This window comes from Glycine soja, chromosome 2, assembly GCF_004193775.1.
Source record: "Glycine soja cultivar W05 chromosome 2, ASM419377v2, whole genome shotgun sequence".
Lineage (NCBI taxonomy): Eukaryota > Viridiplantae > Streptophyta > Magnoliopsida > Fabales > Fabaceae > Glycine > Glycine soja.
The window spans coordinates 5414310-5440879 of record NC_041003.1 but is presented as its reverse complement, the minus strand read 5'-3'; the positions used below and the strand labels follow the sequence as shown (position 1 = coordinate 5440879).

The 26570-nt window shown below is 30.9% G+C and overlaps 3 protein-coding genes across 3 annotated transcripts; 2 read left to right on the top strand and 1 right to left on the bottom strand.

Annotated features, from left to right (window-relative positions):
* The first annotated feature begins 593 nt into the window (after window positions 1-593).
* On the top strand, window positions 594-1295 carry LOC114382549. The gene has a single exon (XM_028342056.1). It carries the CDS (start codon window positions 692-694, stop codon window positions 1187-1189), a length of 498 nt encoding a protein of 165 aa, XP_028197857.1. The 5' UTR covers window positions 594-691; the 3' UTR covers window positions 1190-1295.
* Window positions 1296-15458: 14163 nt separating this feature from the next.
* Window positions 15459-16223, top strand: LOC114370548 (STS14 protein-like). The gene has a single exon (XM_028327934.1). The coding sequence runs from the start codon at window positions 15504-15506 to the stop codon at window positions 16026-16028; it is 525 nt and encodes a 174-aa protein (XP_028183735.1). The 5' UTR covers window positions 15459-15503; the 3' UTR covers window positions 16029-16223.
* A 1898-nt stretch (window positions 16224-18121) lies between these two features.
* Window positions 18122-23763, bottom strand: LOC114382541. The gene is made up of 12 exons (XM_028342043.1): window positions 23004-23763; window positions 22863-22911; window positions 22319-22391; window positions 21839-21922; window positions 21583-21699; window positions 20750-21217; window positions 20066-20475; window positions 19849-19948; window positions 19693-19752; window positions 19499-19585; window positions 19201-19329; window positions 18122-18798 (listed from the first exon to the last, which is right to left on the bottom strand). Exons 1-12 carry the CDS (start codon window positions 23011-23013, stop codon window positions 18496-18498), a joined length of 1890 nt encoding a protein of 629 aa, XP_028197844.1. The 5' UTR covers window positions 23014-23763; the 3' UTR covers window positions 18122-18495.
* Between the last annotated feature and the right edge of the window lie 2807 nt (window positions 23764-26570).

Sequence of the window (26570 nt, the reverse complement as noted above, 5' to 3'; positions counted from 1 at the left end):
CACATACACAATACGGTACCAGTCCCTCTCTCCGTAATTACCACACTCCCACACTGCATGCACCACAACCTGTCAACAGCCTGTAAAGCCTCTCCCAATGCACGCACAACATTTTTTTTAATTCCTAATCTTAATTTGCTAAAATATAAATGTTCAATTCCGATCAAATTTTGAGTGCATTTTTCATTTTTATAAAATTAAAATGTGAAAATTCAAACATAGACTCTAATAAATCTAAATGATGACTTTTATATTTGATTGATTATGCATATAACCAATGAAAATTCAAATATTTAAATACTGTCTAAGACAAAAAAAAAATAAGACATACATTTTAATTTTGTGAAAATGAAAAAGTTTTAGTGAAAATTTTAGAAGAATGAATTCTTAATATTATTTTAATATTTATGAAAGACATATATTAGTTTTTAATTTCATTCCCATTTGGAAAAAAAAATAATAAAAATGAAAACAATTAATTGTTATCCTACATGACATCCAAGATGGTCGCGTCTCGCTGGCTCTTTCCTAAGCTAAGACTCCTCCTAGTCCTATTTATATATATTGATATCCATTCAAGAACACAGCGTGTCTCCAATTAAGCATTTGGTTGGTAACATATAGCTACCTTTCTCACGAACAAATTTTGACTCACTGAGGTTTGTTATTTTTATTTCTTCTTTCCATCTCCATGGGGAATTGCTTGTTCAGCTCGTACGAAACGACGACGACGACGGTGAAGGTTGTAGTTCACGACGGGAGGATGGAGGAGTTCTCATACCCGGTGAAGGTGTCGTATCTGCTGCAGCTCTATCCGGCGTGTTTCATATGCGACTCCGACGAGATGGGATTCGACGACGTCGTAACGGCGGTTCACGAGGACGAGGAGTTGAGGCCCGGTCAACTCTACTTCGCGCTCCCGTTGAGCCGCCTCAAGCGTCACCTCCCGCCGCAGGAGATGGCCGCTCTCGCCGTCGTCGCCACCTCCGCGCTCGCCAAATGCGGCTCCCGCCGGAAGCAGATTGTGTTTCTCTCCTCCTGCGATGTAAATACGAAGCCTGGCCGGAAAGTTGCGCCGGAAGGTACGGTCGGTAATAATGACGTGGCGAGGAAAGGAAGGAGTAAAATTGGAGGTAGGGGTATGGGCAAGTTCACGGCTACGTTGAGTTCCATACCGGAACAAGGGTAGTTTTGGAAAGAGATAAAAATATGTGTTCGCTGGTAATTTTTTGTATGGTTGTATATATTAAAAAATAAAAAAGAGGAAAAATATATATTAATTTTTGAACATTGTAGATCTGTTTCATTAAAAGTTTAGAACAACAATTGAATTGAAGTATACGCGTTTGATTAATTAAGAGCGGTGTTGCTAAAGAACTTTACGAAATCTTACGTGAGAAAACTTAATACAGTTACTCCTATTATACCAACTTCTGTAGCCGTAGTAATTATTTTTCTTCCATTTTATTTTTACTTTTCTACTAGCTCTTTCTTTGTGTGCATTTATGTTCCTTACACCTCTACCAATTGAGATTTCTTTACAAATTTCGTAGAAGAATGCTCACAAGTCACAGCACACTCTTTAATGCAATTTTTTTTTTAACGTGTTCTTTATTATTTATTAAAAATGACTGAAATTTTTTTAAATATTAATTGAGAATCGTAAAATTTTAAAAAATTTAATAAATTTCAGCCAATAAAAGAATGCGTTTAAAAGAATATTATGTTGAAGAGTGTTTTTAATCAATTCGATCGTTTTTCATTTCCTGGCTAGTTACTAAGAATTTCGAAAATTGTTAACTCTAGCCCAATAGATTGTCATTTGAAGGTGGTTGATTTTTGTTTGTCCTTTAAGAGGAATTGCAGAATATACTATTGTGCACAAGAATGGTTTCAAGGGTAGTGCTTTCCGGCTAAGGAGACGAGTGATTAATTGGAACATGTTGAATTTTGTTTATTTTTTTTAGTGAGAAAAAAAAATTGAATATTAAAATTTATATTATTATTTTAGTAGAGACTATAGCTATCCAGAATTAATATTAATTTAATATGATATGATGTGTGTTATCATATGATACAAAGGTAAATACTAATCTATATATATATATATATATATATATATATATATATATATATATATATATATATATATATATATTTGCATTCAACCTTTAATCTTAATTAGATAATAAAATAAATTACAAAGTATACACTACAATAAATCCATTAAATATTGACTGATCTAGAGACCAAAAATATTGAGTCACTGTAGATATTGATTTAGAGACTGCTGTAGAGAGACAAATTTAAATTGGTCACTACGGGAATCAATATTTTAAGTTTTAATTAGAGACTGAATTTTCAGCGGCTAAATGATTTTAAAAATATATTTATTTAATTAGTATTCGTAAAAACTGATTTTGGTCTCTATATAATCATTTTAGAGACCAAAGGTTTTTAGTTTCTAATTGAAATACAACTAGAGACTGATTTTTCAGTTGCTATTAACTCATTTTAGACACTGCTTTTCAGTCTCTAATTGCAAAAGAATTAGAAGCTGAAATTTTAGGGTTTAATAGAAATATAATTACAATAATTATAATAATTGCTCGGAAACTATTTAATATTATTATTATATAATATAAAATAATTATAAAACAATATTATTTTTTAAAAGAAATAATTAAATAGTATATTAAATATTAAAAATTGAAATTAAAAATTAAAATCAATCAGTCTAATTAATTAATAATTATTAATTTTTCAATATATTATGACTATTTTTTGTTATAATTTATGTATAACTAACAATATATTATGTACAAGAAATATAAAATTTGAAATATTAGTAATATAAGTTAATAATATAAATATATATTTTTAATATTAAAATTAATAAACATAATGTAAATAATAATTATAAAAATAATAATTAATTTTATAATATTCAATACAAATTTAAAAATAATAGTATGAATAATAAATTAAATATTTTATAATTATTTTAATATTTTTTAATGTTTTTCTGTCATGAAGTGGTGAAATTCAGTACTCTCGTAGCATGCATATGATATATATGTTTATGTTTTTAAATTTCAATTAAATGAATACAAGAAATAAATTTCATATATATATATATATATATATATATATATATATATATATATATATATATATATATATATAATCTCTTTAAAATTCAAATTTACTAGTAATATGGATATATCATATAGAGAAAATATCTTATACTTTTAATATCAACTGAATAATTTAACTTAACTTCTTATCTATTATATCAAAGAAAAATAAACTAAACTTCTTTTTTATTATTATATATTATAATACTATATTGTATTGTAATAATATTATTTAAAATCATTTAATATTTCACATAAATATTTTTACGGTGGTTAAACTTTGCTTATCACATTCTAATTACTTTATCTCTATTTTGCACTTTGAACTCTCTCTTGGTCTCTCCCCTTCTCTTCATGAAAACCATCAACACTCTAAACTTATCAAAGAACAATCACCATAGCAATTAGGATTTTTGGTGTTAACGGAGACATAGCGTTCATGGTGGCAGAGGAGAAGAGCTTGATCAAGAAATCTCATACGAAGAGATCTCATCCAATGTGCCAAACCATAGCCTATGCTCTCTATTGAAAACAAAGGCAAATGGAAAGCATGTATTGAAATAGAGAAGTGAAAAATGACACAAAAGTGAAGCTCTTAAGAGATAGATATTCCGACTCTTCATCTCTGACATCAAATCTCATGATTTTTACCTTTTTCAATTCCATGTGATTATATTTCCTAATTTTTGTGTTCAGTAATGCAAAGAGGATGTATTTGGATCACCAATTTGACACTATGCAACTCTTATGCTTGTTCTGTTCATAATCTTCTCTACCACATCTTCTTTGGCTTTTAGAGGTATATTCTTTGCCATGGTTTCTCTTATTCTTTGTTAAATGCTTGATCCATTTTAGCATTGAATCTAATATGTGGATCTAATTTGGAAGAGGTTTATAAATCAGTTGTATATTGGTCTCCAAAATCAGCTGCCAAGGTTTTAGCTACTTACAAAAATTGGTCTCCAATTTAGTCTCTAACTGTTTTAGTGAATGGTTTTCATATTCTAGCAACTGGATTTTCGGTCTATAAAGTGGATTTTTCTTGTAGTGATAGGAAAATATAAAAACTACTCTTAATAAATAATTTAAGATATTCTAAATTAATTTAAGGTTCAATCCAGATATTATTAAATAATTTTTATATGTTACAAGAATAATTTGTATAAACCTTGTTGAATTTTCTCTTTATTCGACAAGATTAACGAACTAGCAGTTTCGTTGGTCAATCTTATAGCAAAAATTGGTATAGGCAAGATTTGATGCCTCCATTATCTTGTTGTTGGACTATATATGTCTAGCATTTTTAACATTAGGAGCTTAATTGATGGAACAGTAAAATGAGTGTATATCGTACCAAACACACTATCATATACCAAATAGTAAGTGTTTATCATTTCTTTTATCTCTTTGTTGACACATTGCTTAATTCATATATATTTCCTCCTTTTCATCTTATCACTCAAGACACATTATTTTTCTCATTTTTAATGTCTTTCTCTTTTCTCTTTTCCCTTAATTGTACACACGTAGGGTATCAAATAATCATAATCATTCATATAAGAGATTCTTTTTACTCATTTTTATAATTTTTTTTAAAGAAACAAATAAATAGAGACGAAAAAGTTATAAGAATAAAGTAACTCTTTAATTTGTATAATGCTGTCAAGAATTTTAATATCGTTTTTCTTACAATCTTTTCTTCTTTAAATAATTGAAGATTCATTTTATAGTACAAAAATGACAGTGACATATTGAACATCCTACAAGTAGAGGCGGATTAAGAAGTATATTAAATAGGAGTCAGAATTTTTTACATTATTAAATAAAAAATTAATTTCTAATAAATAATTATTTAATAAATAATAAATTTAACAAAAATATTTATCTAATAAATAACTATTAAAAAATTAAGCAAGTATCAGCTAGAAAATTCTTTTTTATATATTTTCTTTATTAATATTTTTTAATTTTAATTTTAATTTTTTATATATATACATTTAATGGTCTTTGGGGGGAGACCAAGGTACCTGCTTAGGGTCGCAAGAGAAGTGCCACTGGAAAGCTCTTGATCGCACAAGTGTTATGATTTTTGTCGTTAGATCTAGTTAATAATTTGAACGTAAAAATAAAGTTATCACAAAAAACTCATCTGCGTGCGGTCAAGCGTTTCATAGCATCCTCCAGAAACAATCTTGCATATATGAGTTTTAGAGAAACACTATAAGATGCAAACTCTCTGTGTTTAACATTTACATCCTTAAAACTAAAACTCGATATCATCGGTTAAATTAAAACAATTGATCCACACAATTAATACTCCTATATTCTATCGAGTATAAGTACAACCACTAGCCTTCCACGACAGAATTAATCAAAATAATTATTTACCCAATGTTCTAATAATTATTGTTTTTTCATGATTTTTATAATAATTTTTTTAATAACACTACAGTTTACGAGACCCTATAAATATTTGCCCACTTTCATATCTATTTCATTTTTTACTTTATTTTCTTTTTTTATCATATTATAATTGCCACGTTTACACTTTCTCTTAATCTTTGTCTTTTTTCTTTTTACCTCTACCACTCATATTCATCCCATTTTGGGGCGGACACTAAAATTTTTCCGAATTAAGAATGGGATCTCAATGTTTATCGAGAAGCTGCTTAGTTAAGTGGCCCCCACCTGGCTCGGTACAATGTAAAAATAAGATAAACCTCACACGTCAAATGTAGCAGGAAACAACATCAACAACAGAAACCAAGAATGAGACCAAATTTATATATTTTTTTTAAAAATGATGAAGACGGAAGGAAAGGGGTTATATTTGAGTCGGTTAGGCCTAAGAGATAATCGCACAAACAGAAACCTATTCATCTACATAGAATAGCTAGGTTGATGAACAAGAACTTATCCTTGCACATTTGTCAAGGGTACAAATGCCGGTGACAAGGAAATCTGCACAGAAGACGCTCTTTCCTTGTTTTCGACGTTTCTTTCAACATGCATGAGCGAGTTGAGTGACACTACTATAGTGAGTACTGTAATCGGTGACAAAAGTAGCCTCAAATAATAATCTAGATGAGAATGTGACATGGACGGGATATTCAGACCAAAAGATTAAGGATCAGTTCATCAAGAACCCTATTCAGTAGTCTGACATTACTAACAAATAATTTTGTTCTTTAAATATATGATTATAATATTATATTTTTAAATTCATATGTGAAAAAACTTTTGTTGAGAAAGGATAATTCCTTAAATATATTTAAGTATTTCAATAGATTAATCTTTAATTTTTATCGAAAAATATCTTAAGTACAGCTGTAACAAGCCTATATATGCAGTATCGGGGTACGTAACAATAATAATAATAATATAATAAAAATATGAATATGAAGTTAATGAATAATTAATGTTGCGTTTAAGAATATGCATGGTTACTGAAGTGTCAATACTATGAAACCGTAATTTGGTTAGGTTATAAGTAATTACAAGGTAGAATTCACGAATTCATTTTTCATTTTTGCCATGTTATATACTGCTAAGACAAGGAATTTCACAAACAATGGAAATGATGTCCATGAATCCTTGAAGGTGTTGCACAGCACGAGTTTGTAGGTACTTGTTTTAGCGTGTTGAGGACATGACAATGACATTAACATACGTGACGACTCAGTACGTACTATACTTTTTGACCTGTTTAATTAGAAGCTGTTGCCTGCCGTTTTGCTTTCGGCCATTTAGTTTTTGGAAGTAGTTGTTAGCGTGCCGCGCATGGTAGAGTAGTGAAAATCAAATAAGGTCAATTTTTTTTTTTTAAATGGCTTATGTACAACAAAACTCTCTCTTTGAATGCTTATGTTTTTCTTAGGTTTCTTAAAAAATTTAGACTACATGTATCATCTAATAGAAACAATCTACTCTAGATGAATAAAAATATTATCTATGATAAAAAAAAATTCTTTGAATATTTAATTTTTTTTATTATATATCTAAGGCTCAAACTCAAGTTCATGAGCTAACTTAGAATAGCTTCATGCCAGTTGGTAGTCTTTAGGTTTATTAATTTTTATTAAATGAAGAAAATAAAAACTAAAGTTTTTTTTTATAAAAAAACTACGTTAGCTTTCTATTTAGTATAACGCGTTTATTTGTTGCATGGGTAATGAATGCCCTGGAAGGTGAACTGGTGCTTGCATGATGAGTGATCACAGGACCAATCAAATTTATCAAGTTTTCTCAAAGATAATAAATCATAGTTATGAGCACATTTAATGTTCTTTTTCACATTCCGTTCGGGCATTATTACAAATTACCATATTTTGCTGATAGAATTTTATAATCAATTTTGAATATGAAGGTTTTTTAAGCTTCATGCCAGTAAAGCTCATAAATAGATTTTAATATATGATGCGATATCAACAAAGAAAAATAAAAATACTTGTATGAACATCTAAGGTCAAATTTCCAAATTTGAATGTGTGATGATGGATGTGTACGTACGTTACATATATATTTAAAAAGCCAAATGAAACATGTATTTGATAATAAAAAAAATGCATAATGAGAGAAAAAGCGATAGGATAATTGCCTCTCCCACTTGAATTAATCAGAATAACATTATCAAATGGGCATTCACTACCATCGCATGTCATTCTCTCTGTCAACGAACTAATTATTTCAAATTTAGCACGATACATATAAGATTGGACCTTTCAGCAAAGAAAGGAAACATGATATGAATGTATGTGTATAACTCGTTGTTGGTTTTAACGTTCATTATGAAGGAAAGCCAGCTGGAGGAATCCAATGCTGATATCTCAGATAAAAAAGACTTGCATATATCAATTTAGTGCTCGATCGATCCAATTTGGTTTAACTTTTTGAACCCTTCAAAAGTGTGTTTGCTCAACGTGAAAGGATGGTGAAAAGGAAATTACATTTAGTTCTATATTTTGCCTTAGGATAATAAAGTGCAAGCTCCGTTAAAAACGAAATCAATATCAATTTGCTGCAAATATGTCAAGCTTTTGGCATCGCACTGCCCAACAATATTGATCAATGAAGGAGGAACAAAATACATTAGTATTATTATTCTTTCAATTTTAATTTTGAATTTATAAGGAATTGTGTCATTATTTTTTTTTTCATATCATGTGAATAATAAAATTGAATCTTTCGACTTAACTTTTTTAAAATAAGTTATTAATTATTTTAACAATTTATGATTTTTTAATGACAATTTTAAAACTAATTTTATAAATATATAAAACAAATTGTCTTAAAAAAATTTAAGATTGGAGTAGCAAAAAAATACGTACGATATTTTTTTCACATTACACAGGTGTAAAATATTCACAAGTACTTTTTAAATTATTAATCTCTTTCAAAAAAAATCTCATTAATCATCTTTGTTAAAAAATTTTAATCGTTTTTTTTATCTATAAAAATTAAATTTAAAAATTTAATTAAGAGTCTAAATTTGTATTTAGACCAACAACATGTCGATAAACAAGGGCCTATTATAAGTGAGTAGGTGACAATACTTGTTGAGTTGTTGTCCACTTGATCAGCAACAAGTGGGAGAGGCAATTTCTCTATCAGGACGAACATTTTTATAGTTAAAAGGTACAGCTCTTTCTTTTGTGGTCCTCACTAGTCACTCACTCAGTACACCACTTCTTCTCATCTATTTCGGGTTAATTAATTTTTGTTTTTTTCGGTAGTGAAGTTTCGAAGAGAGTTACCTAATTCTTAAGGTAGAAAACTTAATAAAAAATTACTTCCTATGAACTTAAACATGATTTATTAATAATTATAATTTTTTCCATGAATCATATGAAATTTTTAAATTTTAAATAGAAATTTGAAAATAAAAATATGAGGTGAATTATCATAACCATTAAACAACTTGATCACAAAAGACTAGTATATTCAGTAAAAAAAAAAAAAGACTAGTATAATTTTATTTTTTTGTATTAGACTAGTATAATCTAACATCATCAGTAGTAGTTTATAAATAATTTCATATATATCGTGATCTAGGAATAATTTTATGCCAAAGAAAATTCGTTCAATGTAAAATTCAATTTTCTTTTCTCACAAAAAAAAGAAAACGCTCATAATGAACCAACCTATCTAATTTGAGTTGAATTTCTCTCATATTAGATTATACGAGTCTATCTAATTTTAGTATAATGATCCTACCTAATAATCCTATAATGATCGCATCTAATATTTCAATAAAGTTTTCTAATTATTAACAAATCATGTTTAACCTTTTCTCTCAATTTTAGACTAGTCCTAGTATAAAGTTACATTAAATATTGAAAAAAAGTTGTACCACCCATAATGATCCTGTAGAATAATACCAAAATGTTTTTATTTTGAAAATTCTCCATATATAAATTCAATCGTTTTCAAAGTATTTATTGAACTGATTATCATTTTTAATTATTCCTTTTCGTTGGTAGTTTTCCTTATGCAATTAAGTACCGTACGTTGAAAAGTGACATGAAACGTACACTATTATGGAACTTTTTTGTTGTTGTTATTGTGGTATTATCACTAGTACTTTTCACACAAACACAATTACAACAATTATATTCACTGCACATTGATGAATGAAAATATAATAAAGAAAATAAATATATTACTCAGAAAATTAAATAATGATATCTGTTGTTATTATATGTATTTGCAAGAGAAATTATATATTCCTGAGAATAGACAACAATTGTGGAACTTTCCTCGCAATATAGTCAAAGAAAGAGAACTTGATTAACTTAAATCATTAATTACGATTGAGATAGCACTTGGAATCTCCATATAGTCAAAAAGAGTAAAACATAGCCTAAGATGAATAACAGTAGTACCTTTCATTGAGTAGTCCAACATTAAAAAAATAAAAATAAAAAGTCTATCAATTATTCACAAAAACAGTAGTAAGTACGATAAAATAATTTTAGATGTTACTGGTCGTGGACGTAACAATCTAGTGAATATATATATATACTCAAGAGTCAAGACGGTGCGATGATCTTGTTAATCAAGTTGTTACTTTTGATCAAAAGTCGCACTCGGATATATAGTGTGATTTTGAAATAGCAGGTAGCAAAGTAGGAAACAATAACACAACTCATTAGTTAACTTTCACATTATGACTTGATAATCACTGTCTGTGACCTGTGCCTTTAGGCACACGTTGCCCTAATTACCAAATAATAATTGCATAAAAAAACATAAAGACCGAATCCTTGATTGTGAATAGATAGATGACAAAGATGTGTAATGCAAATTGATGATTATCATCATTTCAGTTGAGGGAGTAAATCCCCTTTTGGTTCCTGCAGAGTTTACGGTCGTTGTAGCTTTAGCCTTATATCTTGTCTATTTTGTTAGTCTAATCATTAACCTATTTTTATTAATTTTAATGAAATATTTTACACGGTATGTTAAGTGTTTTGTTTGTAGATTATGTGAATGTTGATATAGTTCACACGTATAGGAACCATTCATTTTAAAGAATTTATAATCAGATGTGAAGGGCTGTAATCTAATTTAGTTTCTGAATTTTGAAGAATTTTGCTTCTTAATGTCACATTAGCTCTTGAATTTGACGAAATTAAAAAGTAGTATGACAAATATCTAAATCTATATTTTATCCATCACCTTAGTGTTGAAGCATTAACTTATGTCTATTAATTAATTATCTTCAATACAGTATTCTAGTTCTTTTTTTTTTTTTAGCAAAGTACAGTATTCTAGTTAATTAGCACTTTAAGTGCTTTTGTGACACACTATGGAATGAACTTCACGTCCTAGTTAATAACCAGTAGTGTTTTTTGTACTTTTGGGACTCAGAAAGCTTTCAAACTCAGGGATCCTCTTTAGCTGGAACCATGCACAAATTAACTTAATCACATGGTTCGGCCTCTCCATCGTGATTTTCCTCCCCTCAAACCCTACTCGAACCACAAATTAAAGTGTGATCCCGGCGTGGAGTCTCTCATCACACATCAGATTGAGATTATCACCATGTCGATGAAGAGGAATACAAATACAATCCGACGACATTTCATGTTTTGATCACCTAATATTTAAAACGAATCAAATTTAATATATAAATTGGTGAATACCAATATGATATGATCACCAAGTTCAACTTGACTCTTATACTAATTTGATGTAGCGTACATGATGATAAATATGAGAGTTTTAACTAATCGATGATTCATAAGAATACAAAAATTGAGAATTAAAAAATTATCAAATTTTCATTTAATCATAATCTTCCCTGTATATAAGCAGAAATAGAATTTTTTAAAATCTAAATAAAAGGAAACCAAAAAAATATTATATATTTATAATATCGCTAATTAATGTTACAAATATGATAAAGATAATGGTATATATCTTTATTAAAAAGGAAAAACATAATATATTAATTTTAGGCTTAATTATTAGTTTGGTCCTTAAGTTATTTTAAATTATTTAATTTGGTCCCCAAATTTTAAAAAAAAATCAATTTGGTCTCAAGTTTTTAAAAATGAATTAATTTAGTCATCAAATTATTAAAAATGAATTAATTTAATCCCCAAATTTTTAAAAACTTGATGATTAAATTGAATCATTTTAAATAATTTGGAGACCTTCATTTTTAAAAATTTGAAGACTAAATTTATTCATTTTTAAGAATTTGGAGACCAAATTAAATCTTTTAAAAATTTAGATATCAAATTAAATTATTTTAAATAATTTAGGAAACAAATTGATAATTAAGCCTTAATTTTATAAGGGAAGATATATTTTTCGAGAATGAGAAAAATAATTTACTCTAAGAACTAAGAAGAAGTGCGAAATGCAAGACAATCAGTCATCACAGAAATAAAATGACGTAGTGCATTTACGGAGCATGGTTCAATTGATATACTCCTTTGGTTTGCTTATAGGAGTCTGGTTTTGTAGAGGGTGAGACGTTGACCTCCTTTTTGCTTCAAGAAATGGCCCATTAAAATCAGTTGTAGCCATTATTAAATGGACAGGTCTTGTTTAGTAAAAGTTCATTATTATTTACATAACCTTTTTACCTAAGTGCACCCCTCCTTTTCTTTAATTATTTTTACGAAAATACTCCTCTTGGAAATGTGTTTCTGTTGATCACCAATGCAAAACAAAAAGACGTTTCTGTTTTGTATTAGGGTGTGCGTTTTCAATATTTACAGTATATATCTTATTTTTTATCACTTTATAATACAAATATTAAAACTATTTTTTGTTTTTTTAATTAAAACTGATTTAATGATAATAATATTGCAACTTATAATATCACAATTTAAACACATAAATAAAACTATTTATATAAAAAAACCTAATGCAAATAAAATTACATTTTCGTTTTGCATTTGGACTAGAAACATGCGTTTTGTGTTGATGCAAAATGAAAATATGTTTCCATTTTTCTTTTGGTCCATATGTAAAATAGAAATTCATTTTTGTGACATCTATTCAAAATAAAAATATTTTTCTGGTTTGCATAGATGTCACAAAACATATTTCTATTTTATAGCGTGGCAATAGAAGAGAATGAAGGAGAGAAAGGGAGGAACTTCTGGTCTCTTTGGTTGGTCTCTAGCATGGTAGAAAGGTGCATGGTGAAGAGGAAGAGAATGGCTTCCGGGAGGGATGGAGGAGGAGGGAAGGGTAAGGGATAAAATTATATAAAAAAAAATTAATCTGAGCTGCAAAACAAGGTGTATGAATAACAACTGCCTTGATGAAAAATCAACAAAATCTTGAGCCCAAGAAATATCATTACTGAAACACATGCATAAATGGAATGGAAGCAATTATTTAACCCACTCTATTTTTTGCTTGGTGTACCCCATATTTTTTAATACCTCCTTTTTATCCTTCTTCTCCGAAGCAAATAAACAATACCTATTCCTCAAACCTCCATGATCATTGCACCTAACCTCCACCCAACACCACTAATGCACTCCATGACCAATGTCGCACCAAATCCACCATTGTGTCACACCATCCACAAATATATTACATATTGAGAGTAATGATACACAATCCATAATACAATTGTGGATTGTGCGATGTAATCAGGGATGACACACAATCTACAATTGTGTCACACCATCCACAAGTATATTTTTCTCTCTTTCTCTCTCTATCTTATTTGAGTTACACTTTGACAAACATATTTTCTCATATTATAATTACAAACAAATTTAATGCACCGATAATATAGAATATTTTTCCATTGTTATCCAATCATAAAACATCGTTGATATGACTTTAAGGTTCTCTTAAAAGCTAACAAATTTACTATAAATGGTGGGTGTGATTAGATAATGATTTAAAAATGTTTTACACTAACCATGCATAACTTATTTTCTCATATTATAGTTATAGACAAATATAAGCTAATAAATAAATTAACTAACTTTCTAAATAAGCATAAACTAATCAACTATATCTTATAATTAAGGACAAAGTAAATATAAATTTAGCACATTTTTTTACAATCAACTAAACTAATCATTTTTTAGTCATAATGAATTAAATAATTGAGTCTTATAAATAAAAATAAAGATAATACTAGTATTTGAGTATGGAAGAGGTACTCCTACTATAATTACTTTCACTTATAAGAAAAAAAGGCATACTTCACACTTATTAAGAAGATTAGTTAACTTCATTAAATTATATTATTTTCAATTAAAAAACAAATATTTTTTCAAAACTATCATTCATTAAAACTTGATATGAAATATAAAAAAGTTCTTAACCATATTAAATGAAAAGTATATTAGAAAAAGTCTCATTAAATAAAACATAAATAAATAAGATTTGTTTATATTTGAAACAAAAATAAAAGACTTTTATTACTTATAATACTAATTAGTACTTAAGAGGAACATAAAACAGTGTTAAATGAATTATGAAGTTCTTAAAATGTGTTTGATTTAAGGTTAGATTGAATAAATATTTATTCACATGCATATTTCATGAGAAATAAAAATTCATAATATTTTATTCAAAGACTATTTAGGTTTCTTAATGGTAAACCAAATACTTGTTAGTTAATGGCCGTCCAAATGACAAATCCACGGGGCACGAGTTCCTCCACTGGCCACCACAGTCATGACACATGCAATGAGTTAGCTCGCAAACCCATGCGCTGACTTTTCAGCCACTCATTTGTTAGTAGTGTCATATTCCCACCCCACTGTAATAGTGTAATAGCAATGCATCATGCTCTTCAATCTTATGTAGTGTTTCAACGTTGAGGGTGGGTTTGGTAAGAAGTATAGAGGGGGGGAAAGCCTGTTGTTTAAATGGATGATAATATAAATAAAAACATAGAAAAAATTGAAGAGTGAGTAAGAAATTAAAAGAAAAAATCACCCGTAAAGAGACATTGATTAGGAATCTAGGTGAAGTCGATTTTCACTGATCAGGGAACCGTATAGCTCTTCCCCCATTTCTATGCTTCAAATTAAATGCAATGGACCTCACCTAACTCGAACGCATAAAATTCATCTATTGCATTGGCAACAAAACCCAGAATTACTCAAACACAACACTTGAACATCAGAAGTAAGTTCACTTAAGCTACTTGTCACCTTCTCAATATATATTCTCCTAGGGGACCTTTTTTCTGACAAAAAAGGAGAGGAGGTCCCATATATGTGTAACAATGATGAAAAATGTCAACAATATAAAAAACATCGCGTCATATTTTGCTTTATGGGTGGTTTTTTTGTTTAAGAAATCTTGTGGGTGATTTTCATTTCCTAGTTTTAATTTTTACATTAAGTTTTTATAGTTTTTCAATTGTTCAAATTAAGTTTAACAGTCCAAAAAAAATTTATTTAGAACAAATTACAACAACATTTTCTGAACTTTATCAAACTATTCATAGTTCTAGCTACTTTTTTTTTTCTTACACTAATCCCTACTAAGTTTAAAACTATTACAGTGACGTTCCATCAAACTTATACTAACACCCTAGAAGAAAGGTGAAGTAATAGTAAAAAAACAAATGTGTAATTACAAAAAATCTTTGGAGCTGTTATTACTTAATATAAGTTTTATTTTTTTACAACCTCTATCAATCAACTCCAAAGACTAAAGATATTTTTTTTTAAGAAACTTGAGGATTAGATTTTTTTTTTTTAATTTCGAAGACAAAAACAATTTGTCTCAAATTTCATAAACAAAAAAAAAAATCAACCCAGTAATAAAAGGCATAGGACAAGGAAGAATTGCTGGTAGTATATATACGTAGAGTCAGTAGACACAATAGAGTTGCACACACAACAAACACAAGTAGGCCACATCAAAATGAAAATGGTTCATGGTGCATTGTTTTTGCTGGCTGCAGTGGCCACGTTCCACGTGTCATCGGAGGCGGAAGCTCCGCCCCTGGCACCGGAGCTCTCCGCGGCGGCTAGAGAGTTCTTGGAGGCGCACAACCAAGCGAGGGCGGCGGTGGGGGTGGAACCGCTGCGGTGGAGCGAGCAGCTGGCGAACGTGACGAGCAAGCTGGCGCGGTACCAGCGGGACAAGCTGGGGTGCCAGTTCGCGAACCTGAGCACCGGCAAGTACGGCGCGAACCAGCTCTTGGCATGGGGCACGGCGGTGACGCCGCGCATGGCGGTTGAGGAGTGGGTGAAGCAGAAGCAGTTCTACAACCACGCCGACAACTCCTGCGTCCCCAACCACCGGTGCGGCGTCTACACGCAGGTTGTGTGGAGAAAGTCGCTTGAGCTCGGGTGCGCTCGAGCGACGTGTGTGAAGGAACAGGCTAGCTTGACCATTTGCTTCTATAATCCTCCTGGGAACTACATTGGAGAAAGCCCATACTAAACACTTATCATTTATCATCTTATGCTTAGACATGTTTGGATACACCAGCCACTAGAAGTAGAAGTGCTTTCAAGAGCGTCTCTCCTAAAAATTTTTTATATATTTTTAATAGAAAAACTTTCAAAAGTACTTTTGACTTATATGGTAGCATGTTGTTAAGATTGTTCGGATATAAAAACATTAAATGTTTTTTTAGAGCTTTTCAAAAAAATTCTATTAAAAAAAGCTCTACATTTTCACGAAAAAATCTTTCAAAAACACTTATAACTTATATTCAAATAAACCTTAAGCTTATCATGTTTAGCTTCTCTCTTTGGATACAAGCTAGCTAGAATAGCTTTTGAAAGTTTTATTCAGAAAATGTATGTATCTTTAGTTCATTATTATGTGATGATGTATGTGGATTGCTTATGAATTGGCCATATAAGTAGAATCTCCTGCCATGGCTCATCACATTGCATGAGTTTAATTTGATGCTTAATTAGTCCTTAGTATGCTTAATTAGTTGCAGTAACAATGCATTATGAGTCAAAAGAACCTTTTAAACTTTTAGGATGCGGCCACAGTTATGATTATAGATTACAATTTAAAACAATAGTTCTTAGTTAAGATGGGTGTGTTGATGATTTGGATTAAGTACCTCAAATTAGATTTAGGAGACTTAAAATAAATTTAGGAATGAGACCTTTTAATGAAAAAGAAGGTGGTGAGAAAGAAAATAGAGAAGTATGAGAAACAGTAAAAAAATAAGACAGAATTAGAATTGAATAGGAAGAGAATAGAAATAAAAAAAAATCTTTTAGATTTTAGCTATTAACTATTAAATCTCTTTTTTCTAAACAAAATTATAATATTGATAAAATATTGTTGCTCATTAATTGTTACTTACGATACCAATAAAAAAATTAATCGTTACTTATAATATTTTAATTAAAATTTATTTTTAAATATAATTTTATAATAATTTTTTTTTGAAATATATTAGTACTAAAAAAAAATTGAAACCTTTTTTGAGAGGGCTAAAGCCGTTGTTTGAGCCGTAAGCCGATCCTGATTTGGATCCTTCATGCAACTTTCAAGTTAATATGTTATCTTAATTTTGGCTAGCAGATCTTGTTTTCTATCATTCAAACACACACACACACTCACTCACTCGTATCTTGATCTTGTAACAATTCAATACTGATTTGGTGGGCCAAAGTCAGTTAAATTAATCTCAGGATCCGTAATCTTTGTGGAAGGTTGTTATTTTCCTTAATTGCCAAAAAATGTCATAAAAAGTTTTGTTTTAGTTTGGTGGAGAGGTGTTTAAGGCATTGTGGGGTTTTTGTCAACCGCGTGTCAGTAACTTTATGGCATCGATGAATTATGTCTGGAGTTGACGTGCACATGCGGGGCACGCTGAGGATCACCCCATTAAACACGGAACTTTTTGTTTCAAGCAAATCCAAAGTATCTAATCGCCATTATATGTATATTGCGTTTGTCTTTCTCTTGTGTGAGTGTTCACTGTTCACTTGTCATTCTATCGATTAGTTTTCTCTGCCTCTTCTGCTCATTTATATGGTGAAATTTCTCAATTTTTTAAAGTTGACCCATAAATATCCAATAACGTTACCTTTGGCTTAACTTAATTTTACAGAAATTATTATAATAGAGTTGAATTGGTAACTATTAAACAATCAGAAATTATGATAAGGTATGATTTGGTGTAAAGATTAACAAACATGTACCACACGTGAACATGACATTTTTCCTTTTTTAAATCTTTGTAAAAAATTAATAAAATAAACTATTATTTTTCCACAATAAGATAGTATTTCAGTTGAGATTGAAAGTTGGGTGAAAAACTCGTCACATGACAACAAGTAACCAGTGTCCATTTATGATTGGACACCCCAGTCGAGCCATGTGATTATTATTAATATTAATTGTAGCGATCTCAAGCTATAGCTAGTTTTATACTATATATATATATATATATATATATATATATATATATATATGTATGTATGTATGTAGGTACCTATGTATGCAAACGTGTTACACCAACGCATAATAAAAGGCTAGTTATAAATTACACCAAAAAAAAATTCACATGCAACTGATTATAGCATCAAATCATTTACACTGCTAATATCAGAATCTCAACTCTATGAATAGAGTACATCAATTACAGATATTACAATGAAATTGTAACACAATACAGACTCAATGCTACACATTGCAATATTAGATTTTTCTGTTGCTGCTACCCTGTCAACTTTGTACAAAAGAATAATACATCATAGAGCAAACAACGCACATCAAGGTTTTAAACTGCAGTAGCAATTGTAGTAGCAGTTTTGTCTCGATTGGAAAATTGCAGACAAATACGACTAATGCAACTACAATTGAAGTTGTGAACTGTTGTTTAAAACTTGAAGTAGATTGTCTCCCATAGTAAGAAAAAAGGGCTACCAAGCAATTATTTTACAAGCTCCTTAGGTATGAGATATCGAAAAGTAAAGTTGTGTGGAATCCATTCTATGCTCTTCTTGGATTTTGCGAGGTCACACTTCTTTACACTCTTTCTTAGAGATTCAGGTAGAGACTTTTGGATCATCTCCATGGTACCAGCAGGGCACAAACCCGAGTCCTTGACGAAAGACTCTACAAGCTTGGGAAAAATTATTTTCTGGTCCTTGCGTACCCCAAAGGTAGCTCGAATGTACTCTTCCTTTGCAACTTCTAGTTCTTGAAGCACTCTCTTGGGTGTATATATGCGTACCTGTCATAGTTTATAAAAAAGATAAGCAACTCACTAAAGTTAAGCATGTAAAAAATGGTTATGTAATGTTTGTCTGTTTGTCCATATAAATTCACATTAACTAAGTAATTTAATTCTTCTAGATTTGATAGTAGTATAGAGTCAAATGCAGGCATGAGAACCACCATTATAAGGGATTTAATTCCTTGAAGTCCAAACAATGTAGTGTACATAACTAGACAAGTCTAAATGAAATTATTCCATGTTGAAATTATATGTGCCACGATTTGTCAATTTAATTTTCCAGCACAGTAAGTAATTGCCCAAAAAAAATGTTAAAGCATTGAAAAATGGAGACGTTACAACTTACAAGTCTAATGAAAAATCACATACAAACACACAGAGAAGAGTAAAAATAAGTACCGCTGGATCAGAATGGTTTCCTGAACAGAGTGCAAAGTGTAGAAGAGGCTCAGGACGCTCAATCGGGTATGCTTGTCGTCCATCTCCAGCTTTGAATTTTGTCCTTGGAGAAAAGAACAAGCGAAACCACTACAAGAGGATATAAGTAAGAAGAAGCTTCCATATAAGTCACTCGATAGGATTTACAAGATAAATTCTTTGCATATTGAGGAGATATTTCAAAGATATTATAAATGGAATGACCATTCTTTTTTCTTTTTATTTTTCTAGAGGGAAAGGTTGGGGTTGCATGAACCACCTGTCCAGGGCGAGGCAACCGGCACCTGAGTATAGTGTTCTGTATTGTGTCTGCACTGATTGTATGACCCCCAATGTTATATGCAGCCTGCATAGGGCATCACATTGAGCAATTCAGCAAAAGAAGATAGGCTTAACTAAGTTTCACGACTTTCATCCTAATTGACTATTTAAGCTATTACTCTTAGATTTTACCTTTAACAGAAGGAATACCCTTTTCACATTGTTTTGTGGAATTCCATAAGCCAAAAATGCCTATTAGAAACCCAAAAACATATTATAACCTCAATGAAGTGAGAGCATTGGAAAACTAAGAAAGGGAAACATTGTTTTGAGAGTGATAATAATTACATGCATCACCAAAGCATTGTGTATGTTGATCCAGAAAGCTAACTTGTCCTCGTTTTTCAACTTCCCAGGATCTACTTCTTCTAATTGACAAATAAGTGACCTGAAACAACATAGAAGTCGATGGCCATTACAACTTCAAGAGACTGAAGAATCCAACTTAACCATGTACTTTTCACATGAAAGCTTCATGGTCTCAATTAGATATTAATAAACTCACCTGAAATTCTTGAGCAACTGCTCGGTATCACCAAATTTCTGATTTTCTCTGTAAATCCATGATACCTCAACCATGGTGCTGTATGGCCCACTAAACTCCTTGAGTCCTTCCACATGGAAAGGATTGTCTAACCGTACATCGAATGAGGAATTATTCCTCAAACCTGGACTCCACATGTCTACTTGATCTGCAATAGAAAAGGCACTAGTTGAAGACAAGGATGAACTGGGAGATGAAAGGCCTGGATTTGTTGTAGATGGATCCGCGAGTTTGCAATATATAGCCGATATACATTTGACCATATCCTCAGAAAGCCTATTTGGTGTATCTGGAATATGATCAGATATTCGGGTACCAAGATGTTCTGCCAGGCTGATTATTCTTGATGAAGCATCAACATTTTGGGCATACTGCATAGATTAAACTGAGTAAAAATCCAAAGAAGGCATCCACAAATATTATTCTCTGGGATTAGCACTGATATGTTTACAAAGAGAAATGTACATAACAGAACTTCACAATAAAATGAATACTGTTGTGTATTCTTCCAAAAGGATAAACACAAGTTTGACTGTTTGAGTAACCAAGACAATTTCTATCAGTATGATTGCAGCAACTCAATGTGCTAGGAGCCATACTAAATACAAAACAGGTAAAAGAAAATTCCCATGAAACATGATTTACCTCCATCATGGACAATGGTTGGGAATGGCAGGTGCGCAGAGATTCGGTTAATACTTCTGCGGCTGGAGCAGATACTCTTGTTGTAAATGTTGTACACTGGGATAACGAGGAGTGGCAACGATATACACCTGAGTCTAAATGCTTTCCTTCTGGTTGATGTACATTGTATTCTTTCCTTAGCGTCTCATGTTCATATCCACTATATTCCTTTTGTAGAGTATCAAGCTCATGATCAATTGATTGTACTGCAGAGCTTCCTCTTTTGGTTAACACTTCAGGCTTAGATACTTCAACTAATCTTGCTCTAGGTGTTGATGGAGGAGACTTTACTTTTTCCTCCTTGGTGAATGGAGCTACAGAGGGTAATTGTTGATCAAATGCTTTACGATACAAGGAGAGAAGATATTGTTCCAAATACACAACTTCTAACTCTAACACCGCAATTTCTTTAATTAATTTGGACGTTGGCTGGAGTCAAAAAACCAAAAATAAAAGTCAACACAAACAGAAAGCCATACTTGACAAGAAATTCATAGCAGACCTATAATTACAAAACATATATAATCATTTATGGCCTGCAAAATAATCTTATGACTGGAAACACATACATGGCATGATTTAGCCTCAAACATTTTCACCATCAGTCTAGTAGTATACATAAAGCAGAACTGTATGTCAACATCAATTTTCTTTTAATGGTTAAGAAAGAACATATAAATCAGTCCATTAAATCTTAGAGTGTCACACACACATGTTAATAAATTGTATGAAAATTATGACATCAGAAGCAAAAGCACAGTTATTGGCTAAGAATTTATTGAAGATGTTCCAACCTTGGGCAGTATCGTTTCATTCGAATTAACAAGAGATGTAGGTCTGTATCCAAGTGCCTTTTCTAACGTGCATCTAACCTCAAATTGGTCTTGTAGTCTTTTCTCTAATAGTAGAATCTGCCACAAGACAATTTAAACAAAAAAAATAGACATAGCTATTAGGTAGAAGTATGTTGAGCCACAAGAAAAATCTAAAGCAAGATTAAAAGAAAATTATGCAACTAAAGAATTGTTATAAACAGTTCTGGTGTTGTACCTCTTGCTTCAAACTATGTTGAAGATCACTTGTAGGGGTTTGTTTTTTCCTAGGTTTAACGCATTCCGTGAGGTACCCTGTATCCTGGAACCATATCAAAACCATACATAGGTTTGAAAATCTTTCTTCTAAATAATTGTCTAATACTAGAACTTATAATGCCTATGGACTACAGAGAAAGATAAAATTATATTAAATTAGACCATTATTATTACAATATTAATTATGTCAAACATATATGCTTTCCATAAAATCAATTCTCTGTTCATCCATCCCTTACATAAATATGAAAATATATAAGTTTATTAAAATTTCTGGCTGTCCTTTTCGTTGTGATACCGACTGCAACCCCCCACCCCCCAAATAAAAGCATCATAAATGTGTACAATTCATTTAAAAGAATAGCACCTTCAAATTCCCAAATTAGAAAGAAAAGGAGAAGGCAATATATTGATGAAACAAAGTAGTGATTGATTATACCTGATTTGTTCGATCTGAGGCCTCAAGATGATTATATGGATTATCATCCCCGTCTCTTTTTTTATCAGGAAAGCTGCAAAAAATGAAAACAGTAAAACACAGTTAATATATGATAAGTTCATTGTGGTTCCCTTTAAGATGCACAGGCTACATTCAATGAAATCCCCAAATTCTCATCAATTCTGAGAGGCATGAGCCTTCAGTTTCATGGTTTTAAATTGCTCTGCAATCACATGACCACCGCAACTACGGCGGTATTTTCCTGCAATTGCCTGCAATGTAAAGGTTTTCTGGCTCACCGTAACCGCAATTTAAAACCATTTTCACTTTTAAACAAGAAACCCCTTCTCCCCAAAGTAGGTGCTCAAATGGGTGGTACACAGTAAGCAAAGCTAGACCCAAAAAGAATGAGTGAACAAATCATTTCAGAAAACATTAATATAAATGGGAAAGCTTTATTTTCTATTTTCCATGAAAAACAAGCAACCTCTCATGCATGAAGTCCAGAATCAATAGAAAACAAGCATAAGAAATAGAGGGGCACCTCTTAGAACGCTTGTGCCTTGGAACCAACCCTTCAAACCCCATCATGCCTAAAAAGCCATCCAAAACCAAAGTCATTTCCAATGAACCAAATACACAACACCACCAAAAAAGAAGTAGAAAAAACAAAGCACCATCCTACCCTGGAACATAACAAAAACAACCACCGAGAACTGAAGAAGAGAAGAACAGTGAACAACACTACACTTGATTGAGCAATGCAATGAGCCAAAAAGGCAGAACAGAAACACTATATAGCCCAGACAGATACCAAATTAACCATGAGAGTCTATAGACTAGATTCCAACCAAGACTTGACTTGATTTGACTAGCTTCATTTCAGCAGAGAAGAAAAAGCTTCCATAGTATCCACAAAAGGGATCATTTGCAGCAGTGCCTGCTACTACTAATACAATCTTCTTAGACATAAAATATAACTATAATAATGGAAGCAGTCCACACAAAACCAAACCCACAAAGAAAAAGATTAATTAGCCTTTTGACCAATGAGCCTTCTCTTTTTGACAACCTCAATGGTGTGGTTGGTGCTGCTAATTGTTTTGTGTTATGCTATGTTCATAGCCTTTTTTGTAAAAGGGTGGCCTTTTGCACTGGTAGACCGGTGTGAAATGTCAAAACGTTTACCAAAAAATGTTAACAAATGAAAATCTCAGCTCCCTGTGAAACTAAAAAGGCTTTTCACAGATCCAAGGTCACCTTATTAGAGAAGAAAAAAATAAAATAGTGGCTGAAGAATACAAGTCACATATTATTCATTCATAGTAGTTTTAAGGGTCATGAAGTTGCCGACGTCTCATTCTTCAATGAAAGCTTGGCCTTATGTAGTTTATAACATCAAAGGGCAGAAATATCTAAAACTATGAAAGTAAATTGTCTTCTCTAAAAAAACATGAGAGTAAATTGTCATTAATGATTTAAAATAAGTACAAAAATAGAGGACTGAGGAATACTTTCACATGTTTAGTGTAGTATATCAAATAGAGTCAACAACGTTGAGTCCAATACGTAAGTATATGATTCATATCCCATGAGAATCTGGGTTCCAATTTTATTATTGATATCGAATTTTATTATCGATATGAAGAATTTTAGTGGATGATTTATAAATAATAAACATTCAATAAGCCTTAAGACTTAATAAATTCTACGGATTCAACTTATCTAAACTTTTTGGTATCTAAAAAAATAAAAGATAATTTTTTAACAAATTAATAATTAATATTTATGGATAAAAAAATATTAAACATCAAATGAATTTTCTCATACTCAATTTTAAAAAATGATTATAGAAATCAATGATTGGAATAAGCTTTATTTTCACAACTAATCCAAATACACACTTAATTCTACGTTAATTAGCACAAGTGCTGAATGTTAAGCTTTCGTCATTTAACCATTTCAATTTCGTCTCCTTGCTCTATGCAGTTTATATGCTTATTATATCAATATTTTAATACTTTTTAGTTTTCTACTATTTAGATTTAGAAAATTTTATTTTCATCTGAATAAAAAAAATTATAAATTGACTCCTCTGTCACTCAGAAGCTTTGCCCGTTGTTAATAGTTTTTAAAAGAAGAGTTACCAAAAGTATCATTCTAAAATCAAGTAATTTTTGGAACAAAAGTGGTGATTAGATAGAGATAGGGCTATTCACTCCTCTTTTTATTTATTTATTTATTTATTAATGAGCTATTCTCTCTCATTGACTGTGTATATGACCCCATATATGTGTATATAGTTGGCTGTCTTATTTTCAATATTTTCTGCTCTCGTTGGGTAAGAGTTGGTGATAGTCCGTCCACCCTTTGTCTCATTTTGCATCACATCTTTAAGTATTAAGCCACTTGATTTGATTTGATGCTGAAAAAAAAAAAAGAGCAATGAAAACGGAAATGAAGATAAGATAGTTGTTTATTTTTGGTCGAAGAGATATACATTTTGACTGTGCCAACATTGGTACAATTTATTTGTTTAGGTAGGTACATTTAATTAATTGGGATACGGTGTTATTGAAGGCTCGAAAATTGATTTGAAAATTCTTTCATATTTGGTGTTGTACTTGTCATGTCCATTCATGAAAAAGGTATTTTGTTTACACTAGTCCTACTAGACCGATTAAGTTTTCACATATTATAACCAATAATAATGAGGAAACAAGTGACTAGGTAACAAAAAATAGTGGCTTAATTTGCAAGAAGGAAAAGAAAGAAAAAAAGGGTTTATCTCAAAAGTGATGAAAGCTAAAGGATAATAGACGTTGGAAGCTTGAAAGGAATGAGGTTTTGTGGGGTTTCTCTTTGTCTACATGTCTTTTGAGGGAATTAAGAGATGCCCCATATTGTCTTTCAGTATCAAAGAAACTAACGTTTGTCACAGAATCCACCAATATATAATTAATTAATATATAGTATATGTTTAGTGGGGCTTCTCACTTGACCTTTACCAAAACCAATACAAAAAGAAAAGGATGGGAGTGCGGTAAGGTGGACAGTTCTCCCTTTTTGTCGTCATATTAACATACTGAGTAACAAAGTTTTCTTTTTTTTGCTGCACACTTCCTTAGACAGAGAAAAAGATATGAAAAAGGAGGGGAAGAGCCACAGGAAAAGCTGAATTGCTGAAGCTAGGTGAGAGAATATAACAAAGGGAGGAAATTGTTATTGTTGGTAAGTTAAACTTGTTCACATGCAAGCTTATTTAATGCACATAGGAGATAAATAAAAGGACACATAAGAAATGCACATTGTGCATTATTATCCTAAGTCATAACACGCGAATTTCTATTTTTTTATATTGAAATTATGGTTTTAAATGGTAATCTGCAACGCAATTATATCCATAACATAAAAGTTTTATGACTTATGACAATTGTACTGTATTACAATTATGGTCACATCAGCTTCATTTACTTGTAAATTTCCTGTAATAACAAGATTCACGAAGAAATTGTGGCCGCAATTTATAATGATAATTGAAATTAAGAATAATTAATTCATTTAAAGCATAAAGTAAAGGGCTCAATAGACAACAAAGCCAAGAGAGGCTACAGACAGAAAACAGTAAACATCTTTGGTAAGCTTAACTGTGTTGCATAGTTAACTCAAACAACATTAGCTATTTATCCTGATAAAGGAGATTATGCTTTATTTTTGAACGGCTGATGAAGGAGATCATGTGTGACATATAGAATTAATTAGTCATGATACAGGGAAAATGACAAAACATTTTAACACCTGAGCTTTGTTTTCCTTTTGAAAAAATAGACAAAGAGACAAATTTTATAAGAGCCTCGTTAGTTTATTTTCTAAATGGACCAAGTAAAAACAAAACAAATATGATGCAGGGTTCTTCTTTGGACAGATATGATATTTTAAGCTTCACAACAGAGTCGAAAAATTCTGGTCCCAATAAATAAACAAATGAAACTAGCTTCTATTTTATCTTGTCGTGGAAATTTCATATAAGCAGCCAGCAGAAGCGCGATTTTCTATGCCACAAAACACCAAGAAAACAAGAAAAAAATAAATTGTAATATATGGTTTCAGAAGTGTGAGGATCAGTTTTCAAATTAATATCAGGCAGACATGCTTCCTAGATTCATGTAACCGTCGAAATTGTCTAATTAGATTCTTTAATTGAGGATTACAAAATATAGTATCCGTAAGAATCTAAATTCATAGTTATATA

Excerpts from the sequence above, each read along its gene's own strand:
- LOC114382549 (XM_028342056.1), top strand. The coding sequence starts at position 692 with ATGGGGAATTGCTTGTTCAGCTCGTACGAAACGACGACGACGACGGTG.
- LOC114370548 (XM_028327934.1), top strand. The coding sequence starts at position 15,504 with ATGAAAATGGTTCATGGTGCATTGTTTTTGCTGGCTGCAGTGGCCACG.
- LOC114382541 (XM_028342043.1), bottom strand. Across the intron at positions 21,923-22,318 it reads CCTCAGATCGAACAAATCAG|GATACAGGGTACCTCACGGA; the intron begins GTATAATCAATC and ends ATATGGTTCCAG. Across the intron at positions 18,799-19,200 it reads GAAACCATTCTGATCCAGCG|GTACGCATATATACACCCAA; the intron begins GTACTTATTTTT and ends AAACTATGACAG.